This window comes from Sycon ciliatum, chromosome 8 (assembly GCF_964019385.1).
Source record: "Sycon ciliatum chromosome 8, ocSycCili1.1, whole genome shotgun sequence".
In the NCBI taxonomy this organism is placed as follows: Eukaryota; Metazoa; Porifera; class Calcarea; order Leucosolenida; family Sycettidae; genus Sycon; species Sycon ciliatum.
In genome coordinates this window covers 30,974,591-30,998,842 of record NC_088650.1, presented here as the reverse complement: position 1 = coordinate 30,998,842, position 24,252 = coordinate 30,974,591, and the positions used below count along the sequence as shown (strand labels likewise).

Sequence of the window (24,252 nt, the reverse complement as noted above, 5' to 3'; positions counted from 1 at the left end):
CAGACCCCACCTGTAGGTAGGAAGTCTTTCTAACCTGCAAGGCTGAAACTACATGCACACTTAAGTTGTGTGTTGTACACTGAGCCAGAGAACTTCATGTTTTACTGGTATTCATAAGTTTGAGGGAGTTGAAACAGGAAAGTCACTTCATGCATTTTTTTAATGTTCCACTATGACATCATGCCAATAAACATGTAATCCCTGTGTAACTTTGTGTCGGTGTGTTGTGTTTGTGTTGCCTACAGGACCTGGATGTGAGCAGTCCAATGCAGTCTCTACTCACACTACCTGGCAGTCAGAGGAAGCCATCACCGCATAACTTGGTGAGTGCCAGCCGCTAAGTCAAGCCATGTGTAACTACAGAGCTGCTCAATGAAATCCAGTTGTGTCACTCAAGTATGCGCCGGGCGTTGCGCAACCCTAGACCTGCGAATACTGGGCTGCGAAATAGTGCAATGCACGAACTTGAGTGTCGCGACTGGATTCCATTGAGCAGGACTGTAGTTGCTGTGTGACCACCATGTTTCTTCACCCGCAGTGATCGTGATCGTAACTGCTCAAACCCCACGCTACAACAGAACGGGAGTTGGTACATGCAATAGTGATTACAGTACGTGTGGAGACATGTAATTAATATTTCTGACACACTTGTGTGTCATGTAATCTTCGCTGTTGTCCTGACTTCTAACATAAATATGTCAAATTGAGTGGGTCTATTAAAGTTAGAAACCCTTCCCTGTAGAACTGAACCTTGCTGCCTGTACTAACAAATTCACGGTTCGCTTGAGACTCAGCTAGACTGAGTTTTCAGCATCCGTAGGAACCCCACCACCCTGCAAAGATCAAAGGCGTAGATGCAGATACAGCTCCTAAAGCTGTACCATGCAGTTGTACAACTCTGCACTGATAACGAATCCGGGTTGATTCCGGTGTTCATCACTCCCTGCACAGGTGAGAATATCATCCTTGCTCATCTCCAACGGCTGTTTGTGGATCGGAGCTAACAACGGTGCCATAATCAGTATACCATGCAGCAGGCAGAGACCACAGTTGCCAGGAGAGAGTGGCCCACACTTGTTAGTCAACAAGGATGACGAGGTGAGTTGTACCGGGCATAGTTCAAGGGCAAGAGTCGGGGCTCATATGCAGCGTGATCCGCTTCCGGAATTGAAACTCTGGCACGGTAGCTTGCCTGTGCGAGATCATGTATGCTTGTAGAACTTGCAAACTCTCCCCGGTCTTTGTGGGCTTGCTGCCCCGTTTAATACCTGATGCTCTCCATTTTGTGAATATCTTGATCATCTCATCTCCTCATACTAGCCTGAGCATGTACTTGCGTAATAAAACTCTGTATTAAAGCTGTCACTGCTGTTCTAAAGCACACCATTATTGTCATCTCCCCCGTGCGCAGGGCGCCGTCGCAGCCGTTGAAGTTTCTGAAGGAGATGATCCGCTGACTGCAGCTGCTGCCGATGAAATGGACGGCAAGCAGCCTGCGGGTAAAGAGGAGACGGACGGCACGAAAGCGCAGGCGTATGATATGAGTAAGTACACATGGTTGTGCTGTTTGTCAGTTCATTTAAATGCGACATGATTGTAATTGTAATACCGTGTTTCCCCGATTATAAGTCGCACCCCCGTTATCAAGTTTGAGCCATAATGTGTTGATATATTCACTTCAGTAGTAAGTCATGCTCGATTGTAAGGGGCACCCCCTTTTGTATCCTTGAATTTAGTGTAGAAAAAAGGTGCAACTTACTTGTATTCGGGAAATACGGCAATACAGTAAATACGCAATGTACATGTTACACCGCTTACCTGTTGTATTGCAGTGCAGCATATCCAGCAGTCTAGCCATTCTTACACTGATCCATTGCACCGTGGGTTGACTATTCGCACAGCTATAGACACGCGTAATCAGTTGTGTCAGCCATTGCAAATCACTTCTTGGTCTGATGGGAATATACAGGTTGTGATAGTTACCACCTCACCCTCGCTGTTAGGCACTGCATCTGCCACCCTGGTATTACAGGCATGGTGGTGGCCTGGCACGAGCTAAACTCCCTAAGCTGGTTGTGTTTCTCAACGCAATTGTATAGCAGGTTGTAACGCGGACTCGCAACTTTTTTTAATTTTTATTGCTGCATCCCTGTGTGCCGTGTGCCAAAGTATGATGATCATGCACCACCAAGCCACACAGGTCAAGTGCAAGTAAACCTGGTTTTTGCGCTGACCTGTGTTAAAATCTTCAAAAGAATAGCACCTCAAGAAGACGTTTTGCTTGTTAGTATGGGCAGTATTAACAGAATTGTTACTATACAATTGCTGAATGACGCAGAAGTGGAAGATGGGCGTAGGAGTTATGACTGCTTCTGGTGAAAGTGGATGGCAGAAAGGAGGTGGATGGCAGAAAGGAAGCGGATGGCAGAAAGGAGGTGGATGGCAGAAAGGAGATGGACGGTACGAAACACGGGTATATGACATCTACCCTCGAGTCCCATAACAGCCTTTGTTGGTTTGGCTCGTTCAAGCCTTTCTTTGAAATGCCATGTTGTTGACTAGGTGTTGCTGTGTGTGTGTGTGTGTGTGTGATGGTGTGTGTGTGTGTGTGTTTGTGTGTGTATGTGTGTGTGTGTGTGTGTGTGTGTGTGTGTGTATGTGTGTGTGTATGCGTGTGTGTGTGTGTGTGTGTGTGTGTGTGTGTGTGTGTGTGTGTGTGTGTGTGTGTGTGTGTGTGTGTGTGTGTGTATGATGGTACGTGGTGTGTGTATCTGTGTATCTGTGCAGAATATCGACTACCCTACTGCGACATTGACGCAGCTCGCCTCTCATTCCACGGTCACCTGCACCATGTTGATGTACTGGTAGCAGCACCGGGTGTCATGGCATCACGCATCCGCAGTGAATCCAACATCTCCAGAGATATCACGTGAGCTGCCATCCTACTACAACTACATACACACCCAGACCTTGTTTTCACTGGTCGAGGGAATGGATTCAATCAATGGAATTTCCTTTTTTTCTTCTTTTTTACACAAGTTCAATCAGGGACAAGCTTTGAATTTTCCATTGACTCCAATCCAGCCACGTACGCATGTATACCGTACGACCCCACCTTTAAAGCCATGGAGGTTTATTCGATTGCAAAGCCTGTCTCAGTTATAAAGCCGTGGCTTCATAGATGAGATGAGATTTGAAGCATGTAAAATAGCTAGCAAAGCAGCGTTGTTTTGAATATAAGGCCATGGCGTTACAGGCGCAGACATAATTCTCCATGTCCCAAATGGCCTGGTCACTGCGAATAACTGATGGTACATGTGACAGGAATGTAAAGCCGGTGTAGTTGAACAATGGTGGGCGTGTAAATACCTCAAACTTAGTACTTGTGTCAGCTCTGAGAGCACTGGGAGAGAGGAGCTGTCCAGCGCAAGAACAGTAGTTATTACCCAGGCCTCGTGGAGGAAAGGTTAGATGCGGTCCAATACGTTGTGCCGTCCCTGGTCTTGTTTGGACTGTCGTTGCTGCTGCAGCTCGTCAATAACGTACGTACTCAGCGCCGGGTCGGGCTATGTCGACTTCAGGCTGCACGGAGGCCCAGTATCCTCATCGAACAAAGCCCAAGCGGAACGAAACAATATCATCGTCTGGCAGGTGAGGGTAATGTGAAGCGAAGGGCAAGTTCATCGTTTTCACATCTTCGAACTCTTAAAATACCATTGCTGCCTGTTCTTTACACCTAAAATAATGTGACCTCTATCCTGCGCATTCCACCCCGGCTCTCAACTGGGCTAAATAGCGTAGAACCGTATCTGTTTCCCCATTGTACACCATCAGTGCATTACTCTACACCATCAGTACATTACTCTACACCATCAGTGCATTGCTCTACAGAATGGTATACATTGTATTTATTGTCATCTTCATCAAGCTATTATGTGCACTGGACAGAAATCTAAGAACAGGATTTCAGGCACCAAAAAGGTTTTCAAACACCAGGGCCTCGCCGTTTAGCCCGACAGCCAATATGTCTCGGTTTGTCTGTTTGCGTGCGGGTAGGTTTCGGAACCGGCCATTTGAAGTGCATTAGAGCAGGGGAACAAAGAAGTGAGCGGGCTATCGGATCTGTTACCGTCACGGCCAGAGCACTGCCAGCTCAGCCAGCGGATAGTCAAAGTCACCACCATTCATTGGAACATACGTAGCACTCACATATCACACCTGTTCTGCTCCATATTTCCCACCTGTGAATTTAGTGATTGGCCGCTTCATTTTTTACTGATTTGGAATTTTGACACCTAGCCTAGAAACTATTATCTTGAAGCAACGAAATGATTTGATAAATTTTCTATTTCTTCAAAGTCCTGTAATCCCATTCCGGTTCGAGGAAGAGAATTTAGGGTGTCTTGCGTATCACGATTATTACGTCTGGTTTTTGAATTATTTTTATATTTTAGTATTAGTAAGATTCAAGAATTCAAGTCTAGCCTCAATTTTCCTAGGTGATAAAAAGTGATTGTTACTGGTTTGTTCTTAAAAAAATATTATGCTAATATGCTAGTTGCAGTTGCAGTCGGGAATATACAGCTGAGCGCGGGCGTTTTGTGATTTGGTGTGTTACATGGGGTGGTTCTCCACTGGTGGTGTGCTGGGAGAGTGGGGAATTCTGTACTTTTAAAAGAAATGAGCAGACACATAATTATCAGAAACTAAAAACATGGGGTAAAAACTGGTATAATTTCAAATTGAAAACCCTAGAAAATAGTTCCAAGCTATATGGCGTCTCATCAGTTGTTAGCTCTCAAGAGGGTCAAGAAAGCACGATCCTAGCAGTAATTGCTATGTCTCAACTGGCGGCCCATCAGGGCAGTAGGTCCATGGTCAATGTCGATTGTAGTGTCATCATGACTGCGAGAGCAGTGTTAGTTACAAGTTGCACACATCTACAGTGTCATCGTTCCAGAGGTCTCTCTTTGGCGCTGCATTCACTTCATCACCAGTGACCACCGCCGCACATTAAATACCGTGTAGTTTGAGGTACATGTAGTACACACTCGTACTCCCTCGCTCACTCACACACGGTGTGTCTTGCCATGAGCAATACAGCAGCCGGACACCCGGACACACACACACACACACAAACGGTCCATCGGCTATCACGGCAATGCGCACCTGGGAACACAACGCCAGCACCACGTATATGGCACGGAGCTTCCTTTGCTCATGTACACTCCTTGCACGAGAGCATCTCTGTACTCTTCTCACAAGAAGTACCTGTGCGGATGCACACTCCTAGCACGTGGGGACCTTTGTGCATGCACATTCCTCGCACAGGAGCGGCAGCAGCTGTGACGGTGATCACACTGACCACCCATCGGTTTGGTTGGCAGTTTGCAGTATGGTGTGGAGATTAGTCCACAGCGATCACAATGACCACACATTGGGTAGGTTAGCACTTTGCCGTATGGTTTGGAGATCGGTCCACAGGGTTCACACTGACCACCCATCTGTTAGGCTAGCACTTTGCCGCATGGACATTGGTCCGTCCACAGAGATCACACTGACCATACATCAGTTAGGTTAGCACTTTGCCGTATGGACATTGGTCCGCAGTCCAGCGCGGACTCGTTGACGACTATGCCGCCAGTCTCGCGTGCTCCCCAGTTAGACTGGTATTGATGCACTTGCTCTGCTAGCGGCGCTGCTGGACTGCCGGACAGGCCACCACCACCGGTGACCGGCAACGTGGGCACATCACAATTACCGATACTCGGTGGGTTGCTGGAGCTGCGTGAGTTCTTGCGTGACGGCGCCGAAGCCTTGCGAACCGACGTTGGCGCCGAGTTGCTACTCGTCGTTTGAATACTGTAACCGTGGTGGGTGGTGGCGGGACCGTTGCTGGCTAGAGATGCGAGCGAGGACGTTGACGAGGTGAGCGAGTGCTCCAGTATGGGTTCGTGTAGCGACGACGCCGAGCTGCTACGCAAGTGACTGGGAGGCTGGTCGTCGGTCTGCTCAAAGGACTCGATCACCTGGCCGACCTGATGCTCGTACTCGGTGTACGGGCGTATGGAAAAGCTATTGACTAGTGCAACCTGAACGAGACATACGCAGGCAAACAGAGGCTAGTTACAGGAGGACTTCCCTGATCCAGGCACACTGGGACTGGGCACTGCCTGTAACTAGGAATGTGACCTATGCATCAATTCCCCGCCATTAGGCATTAGGTTTTGCGGGGCAAGTCCACTATAACCGTACACACCTTGATACCAACTCTGCATAAAAGGTCATGAACTTTGTGAGGTCATACTCATAAATGTACTATAACGGGTTGTACCTGCCAAGTATGGGGTAACTTGCCCCGCAAAAAGGTGACGGCCATCTTAGATGCATACCTCCCATTGCCCGTGAGTTAGAGGATACATACTCTTGCAAGCAAGTCAACATTTTTCAAGGTCGTTTTGTCGAAAAGCCGATTTTTGTGAATCTAGAACAGTCAGAAATGTACCCGGAAGACGGGAGTGCCCGGATGTGGGGAGTCCGATTAGGAGAGCTTTTTGTACTGGACTGGCAAGGAAAGCAGCATACAATCACTGATCTAATTGAGCAGTAAGGCATGTTCTGCCATTCTGCACGAATCCGTCAGGAGAGGGAGAGAGTGAGAGAGGAAAGAGAGAGAAAGATAGGGAGAGAGAGAGAGAGAGAGAGAGAGAGAGAGAGAGAGAGAGAGAGAGAGAGAGAGAGAGAGAGAGAGAGAGAGAGAGAAAGAGAGAGAGACACACACACACGAAGAAAGGGAGGGAGAGAGAGAGAGAGACACACACACACACGGAGAAAGGGAGAGACACCCACACCCACGGAGACAGAGAGATAAGGAGCGACAACAGTACACACACCACACTATGCACTGTCTCTGAGCTAACCTGTGACAGGAATGCACGCCATGTGTTGTAGTAGCCACGGCACTGCCATGTGTTGTTGTGACCGCCCTGCGGAAAGCGCTGAACATGTTTCGCCGGGGCACCGCAATTCTGCACGAGAAAGATCAACAATATTTCCCAAACAGACATACAAAGTCTCTCAGAGTACAGCTATCATGAGTCCACACAATCTACGGCTATACCAAGGACAGTAAATTACATGGCAGGGTTCTAGCCAGGTCAACATAGTAGGGGGGGGGGGGGGGGGGAGCAGGAAACAGTTACCCCGTAACCCATTTTTCCATTTTCCAAAATTGTCCTGTGATGCGAAGTGCAACGTGCTGGGACTTGTGGAATTGTTCGTTGACGTAATCTTTTCTATGACGCACGCGCTGCGAGTCTTTTGGGAAGTTTCGCCTCGTGCACTTGGCCGGGCTTTACATTATAAGGTCGGTGCCCAGCACGTGCTCCCACACTCCTCTGCGGCAAAAATGCGCCTTTTTTTTTAAAAGGTGACGTCAACAAAAATTTCCGCCGTGGGCCGGGGTATCTGCAGATTGTGCAGAAGAGATGCGGGGTTGCACACTCTTGTTTACGTGTATCTACTCTTGCTTGAACTTATAACACACATTTCGAACAATGCCGACATCCCGTTTGTTTGTATGCATGTACATGTACTTGAAAGCATGACTACACAGTCTTCATACCTGAAATAGCTGTTCCATCATCCACGCAGGCACCAACTGGTCATCGAGTCCCGACAGGAATAACGTTGGCGCACGTATCAGCCGTACTGAATTTACTGAGAAAAACTGCACGCAACAAACACACAGCATAGCACCGGACAAGACAATATTTGTCACCAACCATAGCTTTTCACAAATTCCTGACCACCATTTGAATTATTTTCAAATGCAAATTTCCTGTCAACAATACAAGACACCGGGACAAGGTACAAAAAAAAACATATCAGCTGGCTCACAAAAAAATATTTGCACGTTCCCTACCTGATTTTTAAACGCCCACTCCGGTAATCTGCCAGCCAGCGGGTGAAACAGGACCTTAGCAAGCATTGGAATGCTGGAGAAGCTATTCTCTATTAATACAGCACAGGCTCTGAAGGCAAGACATTCAAGATAAAACAAAACAAGAACATGTACACACATGTCATAAAGTAACTAGTTACACACTGCAGGGTGTCTTTACAACCACAATTATTCAACATTCATCCATAAGTACAGCTGCAGTGGAGCTTGCAAATCAGTGAGTACTAAAAACCACTAGTACTCACTGCTTTAAAAAATTCATCCATGTACTTTCACAAATAAATAGGGCTGGTCAGTGTGACGTCAAAACCCTAAAAGTGCTAAACTGCCAGAAAATTATGACTTTCAGGTCACCGTGGATAGTGAACAACTGATTGTGTAAGGGCAGATATACTATGTTAAGTTGGAAGTGGTTTGTAACACGTATGACAATATCAACCTGAACCAGGCTCAGAGCACAATAATGCACAGACTACAACGGAGACTCCCTCGATTTAGGCTAAGGCCTGTGGAGAATCCATAAATACAAATACAAAACGTCAAAGGTCTCACCTGTCCACATATGCTGGATGTGAGCAGAGCTTAGCTGCCACAGCTCCGCCAAGCGATCGGCCAAACACTATAATTTTCCTAATGTCAATATCGGATCTGCTCAGAAGTACATCCATGCCAGCTTTGGAATCTAAAAATAAACCTACACACACAAAGAACAACACATCAAACACGAGCAAAAGCAATTCAAAGCAACTCTGAGAAACACAAACAATATACCACTGTTCCTAGTACTTCTTTTTAGTACTGCGATGTAATGTGAACGACTTCGTTCTCTAAACTTCTATGATCTAAAGTACAAAGCTGGCTCCCTGCCTGAGTCCCTGGACCATTTCCGACTACATCACTGTACTTGTACATGTGTAAGTCCAGCTGCACTTGCACCACTTCCATGGCGTCAAGGGTCGCGCTAGTGCTAGTCCAGGGCGCCAAATACGCACTTTGGGTCAGATGATGTCACCTACAATAGCACGACTGTACAATGTACATGCAATGTACAATAAATAGCTTCGATGAAAACTGAACACGGTACATGTAGTACAGAGCTTTCTCGTCTTATCGGCTTAAAGGTGACATGGGTCCTCGCGAGTTGGGTATGTGATTCTGTAATTTAAAAAAGCATAAAATAATTTAAAAAATGGGGTGATTAAATAAACCAATGAACTTACCAGCTTCACTGGGTGCACCATCGCTACGCCCAAAGCCGCGATACTCCAGCAAGAGAATGTTGCACTGGCATTCCACATACAGAGCCTGTGCATTGGGCAGGCGGTGGCCAATGTTGCCCGCATTGCCGTGCAGGAAGAGAATGGTGGGCACCGTCTGCAGCATGCCAGGAGCTGCACGGACGAACACGGAGTACAGCAAACAAGAGTGATAATAACGCCGATGGCGTGTGCTTGCACGTACATACGGTCACAGCGTACGTGCACTCATGCCTTGTTAAAGGTCCGGGACCGGGCACTGACCGTAACTTTGAAATGTCCGTAACTCCGAATCACATACATTTTGATGGGGAAAGGCCAGAGATATGGCACTGTGTCCAAAAAAAGTGACAAGAGCAGTAGTACGTGTATGTCCATTGAAACTGGCCCAAAGGGTACCCAGTAGACCGAAGTTCCCATAACTTCGATGTCTGGATAACCGACGTACAAGTGTACAATACGGTACAAGCCCATTGCGTCATTACCTAGTTTGTACGAGGAGCACTCCACACAGTCACTCAGAGTTGGTTGTGTGGAGTGCCGAGCAGTGCATTCCTGATCCCAGCGTACAGTCAACTTCGCTAATAACGACTGCGGATATAACGACAATTCGCGAATAACGACAGAATTTCCATGCCCAGAGCAAAGTCCCATCTAACTGGAATACATACAATGAGACTTCGGGTATAACGACACTTCGCGAATAAGGACACTTTTCTGATGCCCCGCCGAGTGTCGTTATAAGCGAAGTTGACTGTACTCACACACATTACTCATACATTCCATTTGGCAATGCGCAACGGGCTTATTTAATCCGACATCCAATGACAAAAGTACAACACTATTGATGTAGTACGCAAGGCATTGGATTGAACAGAGAACTGGAATATTCGATTCAGCACTTGTCAAGACCTAAACATTACCATTCGGATCGGCACTACACGTAGCTAGAACTAAAGACAACTGATAGAAGACTAGGCTAGGACATACGTTGTTTGATGAAGTAGGCGTGTATCCGCACTCCGTCCTCTGTACGCAAGTATATATTCTCGTAAGGCAACGAGAACGCCATTGGCGTTTGCACAAATAGCCGTGAGCGCTCTGGAGTCTCGGGTAGGTACAGGAACGAGTCCTGGACATTGGAGGCAGAAAATACGCACACACAGTGCCACTCATTAGACATTGCAGTGAAACCTGTCTAAGACGACCGTTCAAGGGGCCTTCAAAACGTGGTCTCCGTCACCAGGCGGTCTCCTTATCCAGGGTCATTTGACTGGAAATAGCATCCCTTGGTCCTGGTTGCAGTGGTCTTCTGGGACAGGTGGTCGCCTTATGTGAGTGACAGGTTTTACTGTACATAGCTTTGCCAGTCACATGTACAGTTAAACCTGCCAAAGCGACCACTCGGATAAGGTGACCACCTGTCCTAGAAGACCACTGAAACCGGGATCAAGGGATGGCATTTCCAGTCAAATAACCCTTGAGAAGGAGACCACCTGGTAACAGAGACTACGTTTCGAATGTCCCTTGAGCGGTCGTCTTAGACACTGTCACAGTATTCACTGTATGTGGATGGGGCTGTTATGGCTGTTATCTGGCATACGTCTTGATCTGTTTCATTCAAAATTAAATCTTGTCCTCTACCGTATAAGAGAAAATCAGGAGGCGTACATTCAGTGCACTGCAGATTTGCATGGTTCTCTTGCGATGGGCGTGCATGGCGTGCGTGTGTGTTTGTGTGCGCGTGCATGTACATGTGAGTGTTTCTGTGTGTGTGTGTGTGTGTGTGCGCGCGCGCGCGTGCACGCGTGTGTGTGCTTGTGTGTGTGCTTGTGTGTGTGTGTGTGTGTGTGTGTGTGTGTGTGTGTGTGTGTGTGTGTGTGTGTGTGTGTGTGTGTGTGTGTGTGTGTGTGTGTGTGTCTCTCTCTCTCTCTCTCTCTCCCCTCTCACCTGATAATGATAAAATGCCCCTAGTAATGCTACGGATAGTAACGTCAGCATGGCAGCACCACCGTACACCCAGTAGAGCAGGAACAACACCAAGCACGCAGCACTGCACGATTTCCAACATCGTGTTAGAATGACTTTCAGCACAGCCTGCGTAGAACGCAGGCGGTATAAACTCTGCCGAATCATGGCCGCGCATCTGTAGCTAGTACTCTGCGTGTTACGACTGCCGGAGATACACGCCAGCGCACAATATTCCTTCATGGACACCTGTGATTTTCCAACATAATTACATATAATTTTCTACATTCTGGATATCTCCATTGTCGGATCAAACTTCGGTCTGGGGGGTACTTTTACTGCCAATATGAAGCCTGATAAGCGCTATTCGTACTACTTATCCCCTACCAAAGGCCTAACACAATCCCATACGTATACTATGCCACTTGGATACAATTGCTACGCTCCAAACTTCCAAAGTCAAAGATTGCTCAATCAAAATCAGATGCAGAGATGTTGATTTTGAGGCTGAGCTGAGGACGTGAGGTCTGTCTGTGAACGACGTGACTCATGACATGACATGATGTCAGTGTGTGGCTGATATGATGCAGGCATGGACATTCAAATCAAAACAAATGTTGGCGCACTATACTGCACTACGAGCACATTCCACGCGCTACAATCACGCCGCGCCGCGCATTGGTCCGTGACTTTTTTTATGCATGAGCTCGTAGAGTGCGTCCGGTTACCAAGTGTCACAGTCTGTACCGCGTACCGGTATGTGTCAGGTGCGCATGTGGAATGCTGATTGCTGTACTGCGTTGTTGACTTCGTTGTTGACTTCTTACGGAGACTTCTTACGGAGTCACACGTGCACACTGCAACTGCTAAGTGCAAACGGCAAAGTCAGTAGTACATGTACCAAGAGTACATGTACGTGGAATGTGTTCGTAGTGCAGTAGTGCGCCTACTCTTGGTAGTACACTCGGACGTCTCTTATCCGGGCACCTTGGGACCGGGCACTGCCCGTATCTCAGATTTGCCCGTATCTCAGAATAACACATCTACCATGTATCATATCATTTTTGAAGAAGTTTATTTGGAACGTATTGCACATGTTCAGGATACAAAAGGAACCCATTGATAAAAATGTGTAGATTACATAGGTTGGCAGCGAAAAATAAGCACTTCCTCATACGAAAAAAAAGTTCAAAACCCCCAAATTCGAAGCATTTGTGCTATAGGAACTCAAGCTGAAGGTGCCCGGTAGAGAGACGTGCCCGTATCTGAGGCGTCCGGATAAGAGGCGTTTGAGTGTACCTTTGCCTTTGGCAGGCTTTGCTTGGTCTAGAGTATACTACACTCTACAGACTACTCTACAGCAGAAGTAGTGTTTGACACTGTCACCGGCAGCATACTGAGAGACTTGCGAGCTTGATGAGTGAATACAATTCAAGTACATGTAGTTGAACATGTAATGTTGGAATGCTGGAATCGAAAACGAATACTATTGGCAATGTTGCAGCAGCTTATCAATCCTGCATGTAATACACGTGTGTACTTTCTGCTTGGCTGGAAGTCTGAAATGAGGTTCAAACACTAGTACTAGTACTGTCTCAAATTATTCCAGGGTGCGACAGAGCGCAGCGTAATGGTGGAGGTGACTCAAGACTGTCTCAAATGCGTAAAAAACCTTCCAAAATAAAAATAACCTGCAACGGCTTGAAACTGACCGAGAATAGCACTACGTAATGCATGCACTGCAATCTGAAGCCGGCCACACAGATATGCACAGAGAGACACAGAACATACAGAGAACACACACACACAAACACATACACACATAACGTTACACACATACACACACAAACACATACACTACTACTACTACTATTGACAGCTGCCAGAATTGGCCACGCCGCTCCCAGATGGGAGGTACTGTCAAAGATGCTAGGGTGGAGGAAGGCAATGCTCCAAGTGGCGGTCCAGATCTTGCCCCCTCCGGAACCGTCGGTTGTGACAAACTTGGCAGTGAAACTTGAATTGCTGGCGTTCAGCCACAGTAGGGCGCTTTGGACAGATTCCACCACGATGACACTTGAGATCCGCAGCCGATTTAAAAGAACGATGACAGATTGTGCAAGTTACATCCGGAACAACAAGAGGAGCAGGGGCCAGTGGCTGGTCGCCATCACCTAGCCAACACTTATGAACCGCAAAGCCTCCCCTGCTACGTAGCCATCGGTTGCATGTTGGACACTGCACTGACCCAGGCTGCTCCGATACCGGGAGCTGACGGATTGTCAAACACTTGTGCCGGGCCATGTCAGAACTACGGCAGAACAGACGGTTGCAGGTTGGGCACTCAATGTTCTTCAGGGCAGGTTCCTTGTCCTCACCTGCTGCTGCCACCACTCGGCACACCGTTGATTATCTGGTAGATTGCAGCATTCTCTCTCGCTCTTGAAGACCAAGTGAGTCAGACACATCAGCAGCACAGCGACTCTCACAGAGCTTATTCGCGGTACGCAAAGGTGACAGTTGTGTGGTGATGGCATGTAGTCGGGTGAACGAACGTAGTATCACCGAGTCATCGGGTCCAGCGGACTGGTAAGTCAGTTTGTGACTGGTGGCATGGCATATCAACAATTCAAGCTTGGTTCACTGTATGACGCATGTCTTGGACTTGAGGCGCTCCTGCCACAAAGGCACAACAAAACAAATCAAAACACACCTGTTAATACACACTGAGACCAAATTGCACATGCCGGCTTGTATCCGCATAGGGTCACGGTTGGAGCCAGTCCAGCTGCCGGGCCTGGTTCGAGTCACACCAATATTCTGACCATTTTTTTTCTCTTTGCACTCCTCAGTCAGCCACATATTTATAGTTGTTATCATGGAAGCTTGGAAAATGCCCTAAAACGGCACAGTTTTGGCTTTGTTTCTTTCAACAGTCTCCTGGGGAGGTCCCAGGACCGCAGAACCCCTCCAATATGCCCTCCGGGCGAAACCAGGCCTATCGAAAATAGCTTTCGGTGCCCATGCAGGGGCGTAGCAGCCGCTCTGGCCGGTCCGGCTCTGGCCGGACCACTTTTTCGCCCGACCACGACCACCATAGTAAAACAATGCCAAAAGTGCCCAGAATGCAGGATTTTGCACCCTAATTTCAAAAACATTCCGCGGGGAGATCCCCCCGGACCCCCCCCCCCCCCCCCTGGCCGGACCACCGCCAACGGCGGTGCTACGCGCCTGCCATGATATGCTGTGCTGAAAGTGATGAACGTTGCCGCTTGCATGGTATTGTACTTATATACTCAGGTGGTCTGGAATAATTCACTCAAATGTAAACTGTCTCTGGAATAACGGTAGTTCTCTGTTGCGCTGTGCTAATGTTGTACAATCATGCAAAGTGTCTCCTGTGAGTCTCAACAGGATTGTGTATGTCATATGCACTGTGTTACTGCAACAGCAAATGAGCGCTAAACTTAACAACTTAGGAAATGCACGGCCCTGATTCCGACCAGTTTAATGTTACCTTCTCTTCTTCCACGAGTTGCTGGTCCTCTTCTAATAGCTACAGTAGGAAGCAAAGACAGGCATTGCAAGTAGGCATCAGTGCACTGCATCTCTGACACACTGCTATACGACCGTTTCAAAACAAAGCATAGTGTTGCAAGCTGTCACCAGCATGGCATTGCAACCTTAGACTCGAGGTGGATAAAAACACGTGTGACTTAACCACATGAGGATAGTATATGATATCATACGCAGGGGCAGATCCAGGAAGGGCTCCAGGGGTTCCGTGGAAGGCGGCGGATCCCCCTAAATTTCGTAAATGTACTACTACTGGCAACTATATGCGCGTCCATGTACATGTAGCAGCAATTCAGTTTTGACTATTCTGGAACCCCCCTGTAGAGATTGCTGGATCCACCGACTCTAGTCACTACAGGACAGCCAATGCCCAAGGCAATGGTCATGTTGTGCCTTCTAACTCGGAGGCTTTACTATAGTAACACCACAACACGACTCTGACAACCCCCCCCCCCCCCCCCCGCCGCCGGCACACTAACACGCCGTACTTTTAACATTTTCTGACTTCACCGGTGCATTGGATACTGTGACACCGTGACACTGTACTGTGGAACTGGTCTGGCCAACAGGAGGTGCAGCGATTCCGCCAGAGCTGCCCCAGCCGGTTTTTGACCGGTTGAAATCATGGCTGGCCGGTTGAAAACTCATTTCCAGTCGCCAGCCGGTTAGCTTTTTTTCCTCGTATTGGCACTGAATACTCAAGTATGTCTCCGCGGTGTGATTCTTTCGAAATAATTCTGCTGTTGCTGAAGGATCAAGGTTTCTGGAGTACAGCAGATTTAGACCAGAGATCAAATACACAACAGAAACTTTGCTGTTTTCCTCCGAAAAAGGAGTTGTCTCTTGTTGTTTGAAAATTCCTTAGGCCAAAATCTACTCTGCACCCAGTGAACTGTCAACTTTTTCATTCATCCATGACCGCGCAGTCTCTTTCGTCATCTCCTAGTCTTTAGTTCAAGATGCCTATGTCCCCTGCAAGCAAAAGGCTTGGTACAGGAACACCTCTAGATCGCTTGACAAGAATCGTTTTTTCGTGATTCTAGAGGGGTCAGAAAAGTTGCCCGGTAGACAGGAGTGCCCGGATCAGGAGGGTTTGTTTACTGGACTGGCAATGAAACTCAGCATATTATCACTAAAACAGTGAGGCACTTCAGCCATTCTGCATGGATCTGTCAAGAGAGGGAGAGAGAGAGAGAGAGAGAGAGAGAGAGAGAGAGAGAGAGAGAGAGAGAGAGAGAGAGAGAGAGAGAGACAGAGAGACAGAGAGAGACAGAGAGAGAGACAGAGGGAGAGATAGAGAGAGACACACACACACACACACGAGAGAGAGAGAGAGAGAGAGAGAGAGAGAGAGAGAGAGAGAGAGAGAGAGAGAGAGAGAGAGAGAGAGAGAGATATAGAGAGAGACAGAGAGGAGAGAGACAGAGAGAGAGAGGCAGAGAAAGACAGAGACAGAGGCAGACGGAGAGACAGACAGAGATAGCGAGAGCAGAGAGAGAGAGAGAGAGAGAGAGAGAGAGAGAGAGAGAGAGAGAGAGAGAGAGAGAGAGAGAGAGAGAGAGAGAGAGAGAGAGAGAGAGAGAGAGAGAGAGAGAGAGAGAGAGAGAGAGAGAGAGAGAGAGAGAGAGAGAGAGAGAGAGAGAGAGAGAGAGAGAGAGAGAGAGAGAGAGAGAGAGAGAGAGAGAGAGAGAGAGAGAGAGAGAGAGAGAGAGAGACAGAGAGACAGAGAGCTACAACAGTGCACACACCACACGATGCACTGTCTCTGAGCTAACCTGTGACAGGAATGCACGCCATGTGTTGTAGTAGCCATGACAGTGATATGTGTCGTTGTGACCCCCCTGCGGAAAGCGCTGGATATGTTTTGCCGGCGCACCACAGTTCTGCATGAGACAGATCAGCATCATTCCCCCACAACGATAGACCAAGACTATCAGGGCACACCTCTCATGTGTGCACACACAATCTACATTTACACCAAGGATAGCACATGTACAGTGTTGCCCAATGAAATCCAGTCCACGGCGTGAGTCAAGTTTGCGCCTTGCACCTTTTCGCAGCCCAGTGTTCGCAGGTCTAGGGCTGTGCAGCGCTCGCCGCGTACTTGAGTGAATCGACTGGATTTCATTGAGGTAGCACTGTACACGCTACTCAGCATGATGCGCATCACTCTACAAGGCTACGGGCGACACAAAGCATGCCTTGTGCAAGTGATGCACCTCTTGAAGGATAGCTTGTAGTAGCTTTACAAGTGCACATAGGATAGTTCTGAAATTGATCATGCCATGAGGTTCAGACCCCCCTCTATACTGCACAGGCAAGTTCACAACGGATAGAACAGCACTGTCCAAGCCCTGTCCTGACTTGTGTTCGGAACTACACTCGAATACCTCTGCTACGGGTGTATTGGAACTGGGCACTGCCCGTATCTCAGATCTGCCCGTAGCTCAGGGCAATACATCTACCATGTATCATATCAGTTTATCAGTTTTTGCTAGGGCTGAAACGATTATACCGAATAATCGAGTACTCGTTTGATAACTCTAACGATCGAGCAATCGTTTAGATTAACGATTACGATTATTTTGCGTTTTTTAAATTTGTGTCCAGAAAGTACTGTAAACCCTCGTTTTGTGAAGTTTGAATCAGTTTCCGCTGGGAGTATGCAGTTGCCAGGGGTATGGTTCATGTTCTGAGGTTAAATTGACTTCGAAACTGCCATGTTACGGAGCTACCCTTTCACTAATGCAGATTTGTTGGTACTATGAAGCCATAGTTTGTGGAAACAGAGTAATATTTGCACAGAATTGCTAACGATTATAATCGATTACTCGATCGTTAAGCTAAAGAGTAATCGATACGTGGAAATCCACGATCGTTTCAGCCCTAGTTTTTGCCAATGAAGTCCATATGGCAAGTATTGTGCACGTACATGATTAAAAAAAACTTCGATGAAAATGTTGATTACACACGTTTGCAGTGAAGAGTCTAAAAAAAATGAGCACGTGCACAAAATCGACCCCCCCCCCCCCCCGAAATCGAAGCACTTTGCCTCAGCAACTCAAGCTTCAGGTTCCCGGTAGAGAGGCGTGCCCGTATCTGAGCTGTCCAGATAAGAGACGACTGAATGTACATCACTTTCATACATCATGACAGTACACAAAGCTGCACTGCACACGTCTACCTCACATCTCCTGTGCATACGCAGAGCTGGTTACATCATGAAGAGGATGTAATCCTGAAAAGGATGCGTGGCAGCAAGTCATGAGGAGTTACACATTCTTGGGAGCTTCATGTACATTGCACCGGTTACGCCCGGGTATGTACTCTTGACATTAACTATCACATACATTTCGAACAGTGCCGACATCCTGTTTGTTTGTTTGCGTACTTGAAAACTGTATTAGAGTCTTCATACCTGAAATAGCTGTTCCATCATCCACGCAGGCACCAACTCATCACGAAGGCCAGACAGGAATAGCGTCGGCGCGCGTATTAACCGTACCGACTTCACCGAGAAGAACTGCACACAACAAACAATGTAGCAACACAAACAGCGCTTATCACTAATCATAGCTTTTTCACTAATTCCGCTGGGAATTTGTGAAAAAGCTATGAATTCAAATGGCGTTCGGAAAATTATTTCCACACACCATTTGAAATATTTTCGAATGCAAATTCCCCGTAAACAATACAATACAGCAGGATACTAAAACCACAAGAAAAAACGGTTTACGGAAATATTTTGCACATTCCCTCCCTACCTGATTTTTATACGCCCACTCCGGTAATCTGCCAGCCAGTGGGTGAAACAGGGCACTGGCAAACATTGGAATGCTAGAGAAGCTATTCTCTATTACTAGAGCACAAGCCCTGAAGGTAACACATTCCAGATAAAAATAAAACAAAGACAAGTTAAACACACATATAAAAAACATTTTTACAGTCAGTCTTTACCATCATATTATTCAATAATAAATCCAGCTACAGTAAAGTCTTCAAACCAGGTAGTGATAAGAACACAACAGTACTGCCTGCTTCAAACTCATATCTCAAGCAAAGCCTTCACCAATCAAGAGGGTGGTCAGTGTGACGTCATAACCCCTAAACAGAGTCCTAAAAAGTGGTTTGTACCCTGTATGGCAATACCAACCTGAACCAGATCCAAAGGACAAAAATGCAAACTCGGACTAAAACGTCAAAGGTCTCACCTGTCCACACACGCTGGATGTGAGCAGAGCTTAGCTGCCACAGCTCCGCCAAGCGATCGGCCAAACACTATAATTTTCCTAATGTCAATATCAGATCTGCTCAGAAGTGCATCCATGCCAGCTTTGGAATCTAAAAATAGACCTACACACGCCAAGAACAACACATCAAACATGAGCAAAAGCAATTGAAAGTAATTCCCACAAGCACGAATAAGATACCACTGTCAAGGTGATGATTTGATTGGGGAGATATGGTACGGAAACAAGTGACCAGTCACGATGCGGGGTAAGATGTCACCTAGCATGACACTACATATACTGTACAAGGAATACTGTAAACTGCCTAATGTTTACGACGTATTAATGTTTTCTAATTTTGCGAGAAGAGCATAACGCAAATATTAAAGGGGAAGTTAAGGCAAAAATCAAAATTTCACCAGTTGTAGTCTTCGGGGTGCTGAGTCGAATGGTCTTGGTCCGAGAAAGCTAAGACGCTCCCTTCCTACTTGAATCCCAATCGAACTCGCGCACTTCCACCGAAACTGGGTGACTGCGCCCTACGAGATGGGGATTTGTATGCAAAATGTCACTAAAAGCGCCATTTCGTTCTTATAAAAGCACGGATGACCGCGATTGGCCCATATGTTGTAGTCTTTTGGACGCTGAGTCGACTGGTTTTGGTCCGAAAAGGCTGCAATGCAGCGTTCGCCCCTAATTCCCAATCGAACATGGTTGAACAAGCGGTCACGTGCTCCTGCGTACACCAGTCACCTGGTCACCGTGCCTGCAGGGTACAACTTACAGCCTGTTTTGACCTTTTTTGGGTGCAGTCCTGTCACTCGAGTTGAACCTTAGTGTGAAAGTTGTCGCCTGCTGGCGTGGTGACCAGGTGATTTTGGCACCCAGGAGCACGTGACCGCTTCTTCAACCATGTTCGATTGGGAATAAAGGAGGAACGCTGCATCGCAGCCTTTTCGGACCAAAACCAGTCAACTTAGCGTCCAAAAGACTACAACATATGGGCCAATCGCGGTCATCCGTGCTTTTATAAGAACGAAATGGCGCTTTTAGTGACATTTTGCATACAAATCCCCATCTCATAGGGCGCAGTCACCCAGTTTCGGTGGAAGTGCGCGAGTTCGATTGGGATTCAAGTAGGAAGGGAGCGTCTCAGCTTTCTCGGACCAAGACCATTCGACTCAGCACCCCGAAGACTACAACTGGTGAAATTTTGATTTTTGCCTTAACTTCCCCTTTAACCACCAAGAAATCAAACTTCAACAGTGCAGTGGATGTATATGTGTGGCCACAGTGCTCCGCGAACATTCGCCAAAGTAAACTCACTGGTTCTGAGAGATCGCAAAAAAATTAGTGACGCAAACATTGGGCGGTTTACAGTAGCTTCAACGAAACAGTGCCTTGTTGTCTTCTCGGCTGGTATGGGGCATGCGTCCTTGTGAGTTGGGTGTGTGATTCTTGAAAATAAATGGGGTGATGAAATAAACCAATGAACTTACCAGCCTCACTGGGTGCACCATCGCTACGCCCAAAGCCGCGATACTCCAGTAAGAGAATGTTGCACTGGCATTCTTCATACAGAGCCTGTGCATTGGGCAAGCGGTAGCCAATGTTGCCCGCATTACCGTGCAGGAAGAGAATGGTGGGCACAGTTTGCAGCATGCCAGGAGCTGCACGGACGAACACGGAGCACAGAAAACAAGACCGATGTCCTGATAGCGTGTGCTTGCCGATACCGTATTTCCCCGGTTATAAGTTGCACCCCACTTTCAGATTTGAGCCATATTGTTTCAATATATTCATAAAGTAGGAAGTCATACTCGATTGTAAGTCACATCCCCTTCTTTGCCGGAGAAGTTTAGTGTGAAAAGGTGTGACTCATATTCGGGAAATACGTTTTATATGGTCACAATGCACGTATTGACTCGGATGGAGAACCAAGGATTAATTTATTGCGAAGAAAAGGACCAAGGAAGTACTAGCTACACTCAGTAGAATGTCCACTGACACCATCAGTTACTTGACAGTCAGCACTGACACCATCAGTTACTTGACGGTCAGCTCATGCGATAACATTGCACGACACTGACCAACGGTATTGGCGTTCTACAACTAACTGCCAATCAGCTCTAGCACGTCTTGGGTGTGCACTCCAACAGCCTTCCAACTTGGAAGGTTCTAAGTTATAGAAATAACATCGGAGGGGAAGGTGAGCGCAACCCGGCAAGACAAGCACAAGCTGAAAGTCTTAGCTGTGAAGAATGTTGGCGGATGTACACGCATGTGGATGACAGTACTGGCAAGACCATTAGACGATACGGTCAAACCACGGTACAAGGACTCAAAGGAACATGCCACCCAACTTGTGTGGCTCTAAAGATTCTAAAGCAAATGTACGCATTATTATGGTATAAGCCCCTTGCACAATTACATAGCTTGTACCAACAACACTCCACACAGCCACTCAGAGGTGATTGTGTGGAGTGCTGAGCAGTGCATTCCTGATCCCAGCGTACTCACACGCTTTACTCATACATTCCATATTTGGCAACATGCACTGCCACTGATTCAGCACTTCAAAAGTGAATAAATAGTTTGCATCCTGCACCAGCCCACAGCCCAGTGTTGACAGGGCTAGGGCTGCACAGCGCTGCCAGGCGCTTACTTGACTCACGCGACCGGATATTCCGGAGCAGCACTGTAAAAACACGCTAGGACATACGTTGTTTGATAAAGTAGGCGTGTATCCGCACTCCGTCCTCTGTACGCAAGTAGATATCCTCGTAAGGCAACGAGAGCTCCATTGGGGTTGCCACAAATTGCCGCGAACCGTCTGGTGTCTCGGGTAGGTACAGGTATGAGTCCTGGACATTGGAGGCAGAAAATACACAAACAGCAACACTCACTGGATACTTTATAGGATTGGGAGAACTTCAAAATTCAAAGGATCAGTCGGGGAAGTGAACTGCCTGAAAAGAGAAAAAATAGCACACCCACCAGGACTTGAGCCTGGGACCTTGCTTGTCATGAGCTCTTCACTCCTATGGAGTGAAAAACTTGCCAGCGCCTTCTAGGTTCGGCCTGGTCCCATAGCTCAGATGGTTAGAGCATTGCTCATGACAAGCAAGGTCTCGGGTTTGAGTCCTGGTGGGTATGGCATTTTTTCTCTTTTCAGGAAGTTCACTCCCCCGACTGATCCGCTTTGAACTCATCAGATATCGTGTTTTTGATTCCGCAAATTCCAGTTGTACTTCTCACTTATCCTGTTTGAATTTCGATGTTGGGGCGCCCCACATACTGTGTGTGTGGGCACGTTGAGTTCAACGAGGGCTGAGTCCACACTAGCCTTTGTAAAAGCATAGCAAGTGTGAATTCAGCATGTGGAGGACAACGTCATAGCACGTGTACATGGAGAGCACAGCTGGCCAAAAGCTAATGGCCTAGTGTGTGCAGGGGCGTCGGACACGGTACGGTCACTACGGTATTGACCGTACCACTTTTTGCCCTAGGTACCCAGCGAATCAATAAAATACACTGGTCTGGACTCTAAATTTCCAAAATTTTCGGCTCGGCCACCCCTCCCCCAAGAGTAACTTGCACTTTAGATGGCTGACCGTACCACACTAAAATACCTTCCGACGTCCCTGGTGTGTGTGTGTGTGTGTGTGTGTGTGTGCGCGCGTGCGTGTGCGCGTGTGTGTGTGTGTGTGTGTGTCTCTCTCTCTTTCTCTCACCTGATAATGATAGAACGCTCCTAGTAACACTATGGATAGTAAGCAAGTAACGGTCAGCATGGCAGCACCACCATATACCAGATATACCCAGTAGAGCAGGAACAACACCAAGCACGCAGCACTGCACGATTTCCAACATCGCGTTAGAATGACTTTCAGCACAGCCTGCGTAGAACGCAGGCGTAATAATAAACTCTGCCGAATCATGGTGCCAGTACTCTGCGTCTTATGACTGCCGGAGATACACGCCAGCGCACAATATTCCTTCACATGGACATGGTCACCTGTGATTTTCCAACATAATTATGCTTTCTACATTCTGAATATCTCCATTGTCGGATCAAACTTCGGTCCGGGGGATGATTTTACTGCCAATATGAAGCCTGGTAAGCGCTATTCATACTACGACGTAGAGTCTACCCACTGCTCCCTAGCAAATTCCTGGCATCCGTTGCGAGGGAGACTATGGGAGTATGGTCGTTGTTACTACACGGTGCCAAGGCGACACGCGATCCACACTTCGCAGTCGTCTCTACAAAACAGTACGAAATCCGCAACAGACAACCTGTTACCTGCTGCTATTTTTTATGTTCCATTCTTTAGCTAGCTGGCAGGTTGTCAAAAACATGAGCGCAACCTCGCTATGAATGTCAGAATGCGAAGGCATACCTGGACTCACTTTGTGTAGGTGGAAAACCTCAAAGACTGTTTCGTGATGCTAAGATGCTACAGAGAACTTGAAATTGAAGACCCGCGGCCCGTCATGCATTATTAGTTGGACAAGCGTTTGGGACGTGTCAGGCAGAACAATCGCAAACGTGTATGTTGCCTCCGAGAGGATTGCAGTACACTTCGGTCACCAACTGACCCAACAGGCACCATCGTCTGCAAACAAACCACACTGAGAAAAGCCGAACCTGGACACACCAATCACACTGGCAGAGACGACGGCGGCAGAGACATCTCTCAAATGCCAGTGTGCAGCAGGCCCAGGCGGTATCCCCATATCCCTGCGGAACTACTATACTATTGTACTGAACTAGTCTAAAGAAGTATGGTGGCGGTGGTGACCAGGTACGCCAGGAAATCACGTCCGGTGGATACTCAACTAGTGCTTTGAGGAGGGGGGGGGGGGGGGATCTGGACCTAGAATGCGATACCCTCGTACCCTTACCCAAGCCAAGGAAACCATAGCCTAGGGGGCTCTTACCAGCATTCGCCCAATCATCCTAACAGAATCCTCAAATGCCTGTCAATGTCAACTTGAATGCTTGTCAATTATCACCCTGCGTAGAGTAATGCCCGCCCAGGGTTGACAGCTTCCTGTCTCCATCTTCTATGATTCTCCCTAAGTCTGGTACATACTTCACTCAATCCCCTCTATTTTGTCTCAGTGTTGCCTGGAATAAGATGCCCGAAGAAATCCGCTGTCTGACATCCGCTAGCCGATTTACTGTTGCTATGCGTAGACACTATCTGCACCACAAGTATTCTGTGCAAGGTATACCGAAATTTCGCAAGTAGCT

At 47.4% G+C, this 24,252-nt stretch overlaps 3 protein-coding genes across 3 annotated transcripts in view; 1 reads left to right on the top strand and 2 right to left on the bottom strand.

The window, feature by feature from the left end:
- The window catches only part of LOC135822713 (JNK-interacting protein 3-like), a gene marked incomplete at its 5' end in the record, with an annotated part of 25,279 nt that extends 20,722 nt beyond the window's left edge, over positions 1 to 4,557 (top strand). Inside the window, 6 exon segments of the mRNA XM_065335537.1 lie at positions 246 to 323; positions 952 to 1,098; positions 1,412 to 1,544; positions 2,788 to 2,929; positions 3,531 to 3,651; positions 4,057 to 4,557. Of these exon segments, the coding sequence (XP_065191609.1) occupies positions 246 to 323; positions 952 to 1,098; positions 1,412 to 1,544; positions 2,788 to 2,929; positions 3,531 to 3,651; positions 4,057 to 4,077 (642 nt within the window).
- LOC135822715 (protein ABHD13-like) lies at positions 4,425 to 11,696 on the bottom strand. The gene is made up of 8 exons (XM_065335538.1): positions 11,170 to 11,696; positions 10,210 to 10,351; positions 9,184 to 9,354; positions 8,516 to 8,657; positions 7,925 to 8,033; positions 7,625 to 7,729; positions 6,921 to 7,028; positions 4,425 to 6,092 (listed from the first exon to the last, which is right to left on the bottom strand). Exons 1-8 carry the CDS (start codon positions 11,428 to 11,430, stop codon positions 5,553 to 5,555), a joined length of 1,578 nt encoding a protein of 525 aa, XP_065191610.1. The 5' UTR covers positions 11,431 to 11,696; the 3' UTR covers positions 4,425 to 5,552.
- A 904-nt stretch (positions 11,697 to 12,600) lies between these two features.
- Positions 12,601 to 23,192, bottom strand: LOC135822716 (protein ABHD13-like). Its single transcript, XM_065335539.1, has 9 exons — positions 22,727 to 23,192; positions 21,715 to 21,856; positions 20,492 to 20,662; positions 18,975 to 19,116; positions 18,528 to 18,636; positions 18,182 to 18,286; positions 16,539 to 16,646; positions 14,705 to 14,743; positions 12,601 to 13,863 (listed from the first exon to the last, which is right to left on the bottom strand). Exons 1-9 carry the CDS (start codon positions 22,931 to 22,933, stop codon positions 13,828 to 13,830), a joined length of 1,059 nt encoding a protein of 352 aa, XP_065191611.1. The 5' UTR covers positions 22,934 to 23,192; the 3' UTR covers positions 12,601 to 13,827.
- Positions 23,193 to 24,252: the final 1,060 nt, after the last annotated feature.

Bases quoted from the DNA above. Each gene is read 5' to 3' on its own strand.
- LOC135822716 (XM_065335539.1), bottom strand. From the start codon at position 22,933: ATGATTCGGCAGAGTTTATTATTACGCCTGCGTTCTACGCAGGCTGTG. The intron at 21,857-22,726 runs GTGAGAGAAAGA...TCCAATGTCCAG, and splicing joins GAGCGTTCTATCATTATCAG to GACTCATACCTGTACCTACC. The intron at 20,663-21,714 runs GTATGTCCTAGC...TCGTCCGTGCAG, and splicing joins CGCCTACTTTATCAAACAAC to CTCCTGGCATGCTGCAAACT.
- LOC135822715 (XM_065335538.1), bottom strand. From the start codon at position 11,430: ATGAAGGAATATTGTGCGCTGGCGTGTATCTCCGGCAGTCGTAACACG. The intron at 10,352-11,169 runs GTGAGAGGGGAG...TCCAATGTCCAG, and splicing joins GGGCATTTTATCATTATCAG to GACTCGTTCCTGTACCTACC. The intron at 7,730-7,924 runs GTAGGGAACGTG...TGTTGCGTGCAG, and splicing joins AGTGGGCGTTTAAAAATCAG to TTTTTCTCAGTAAATTCAGT.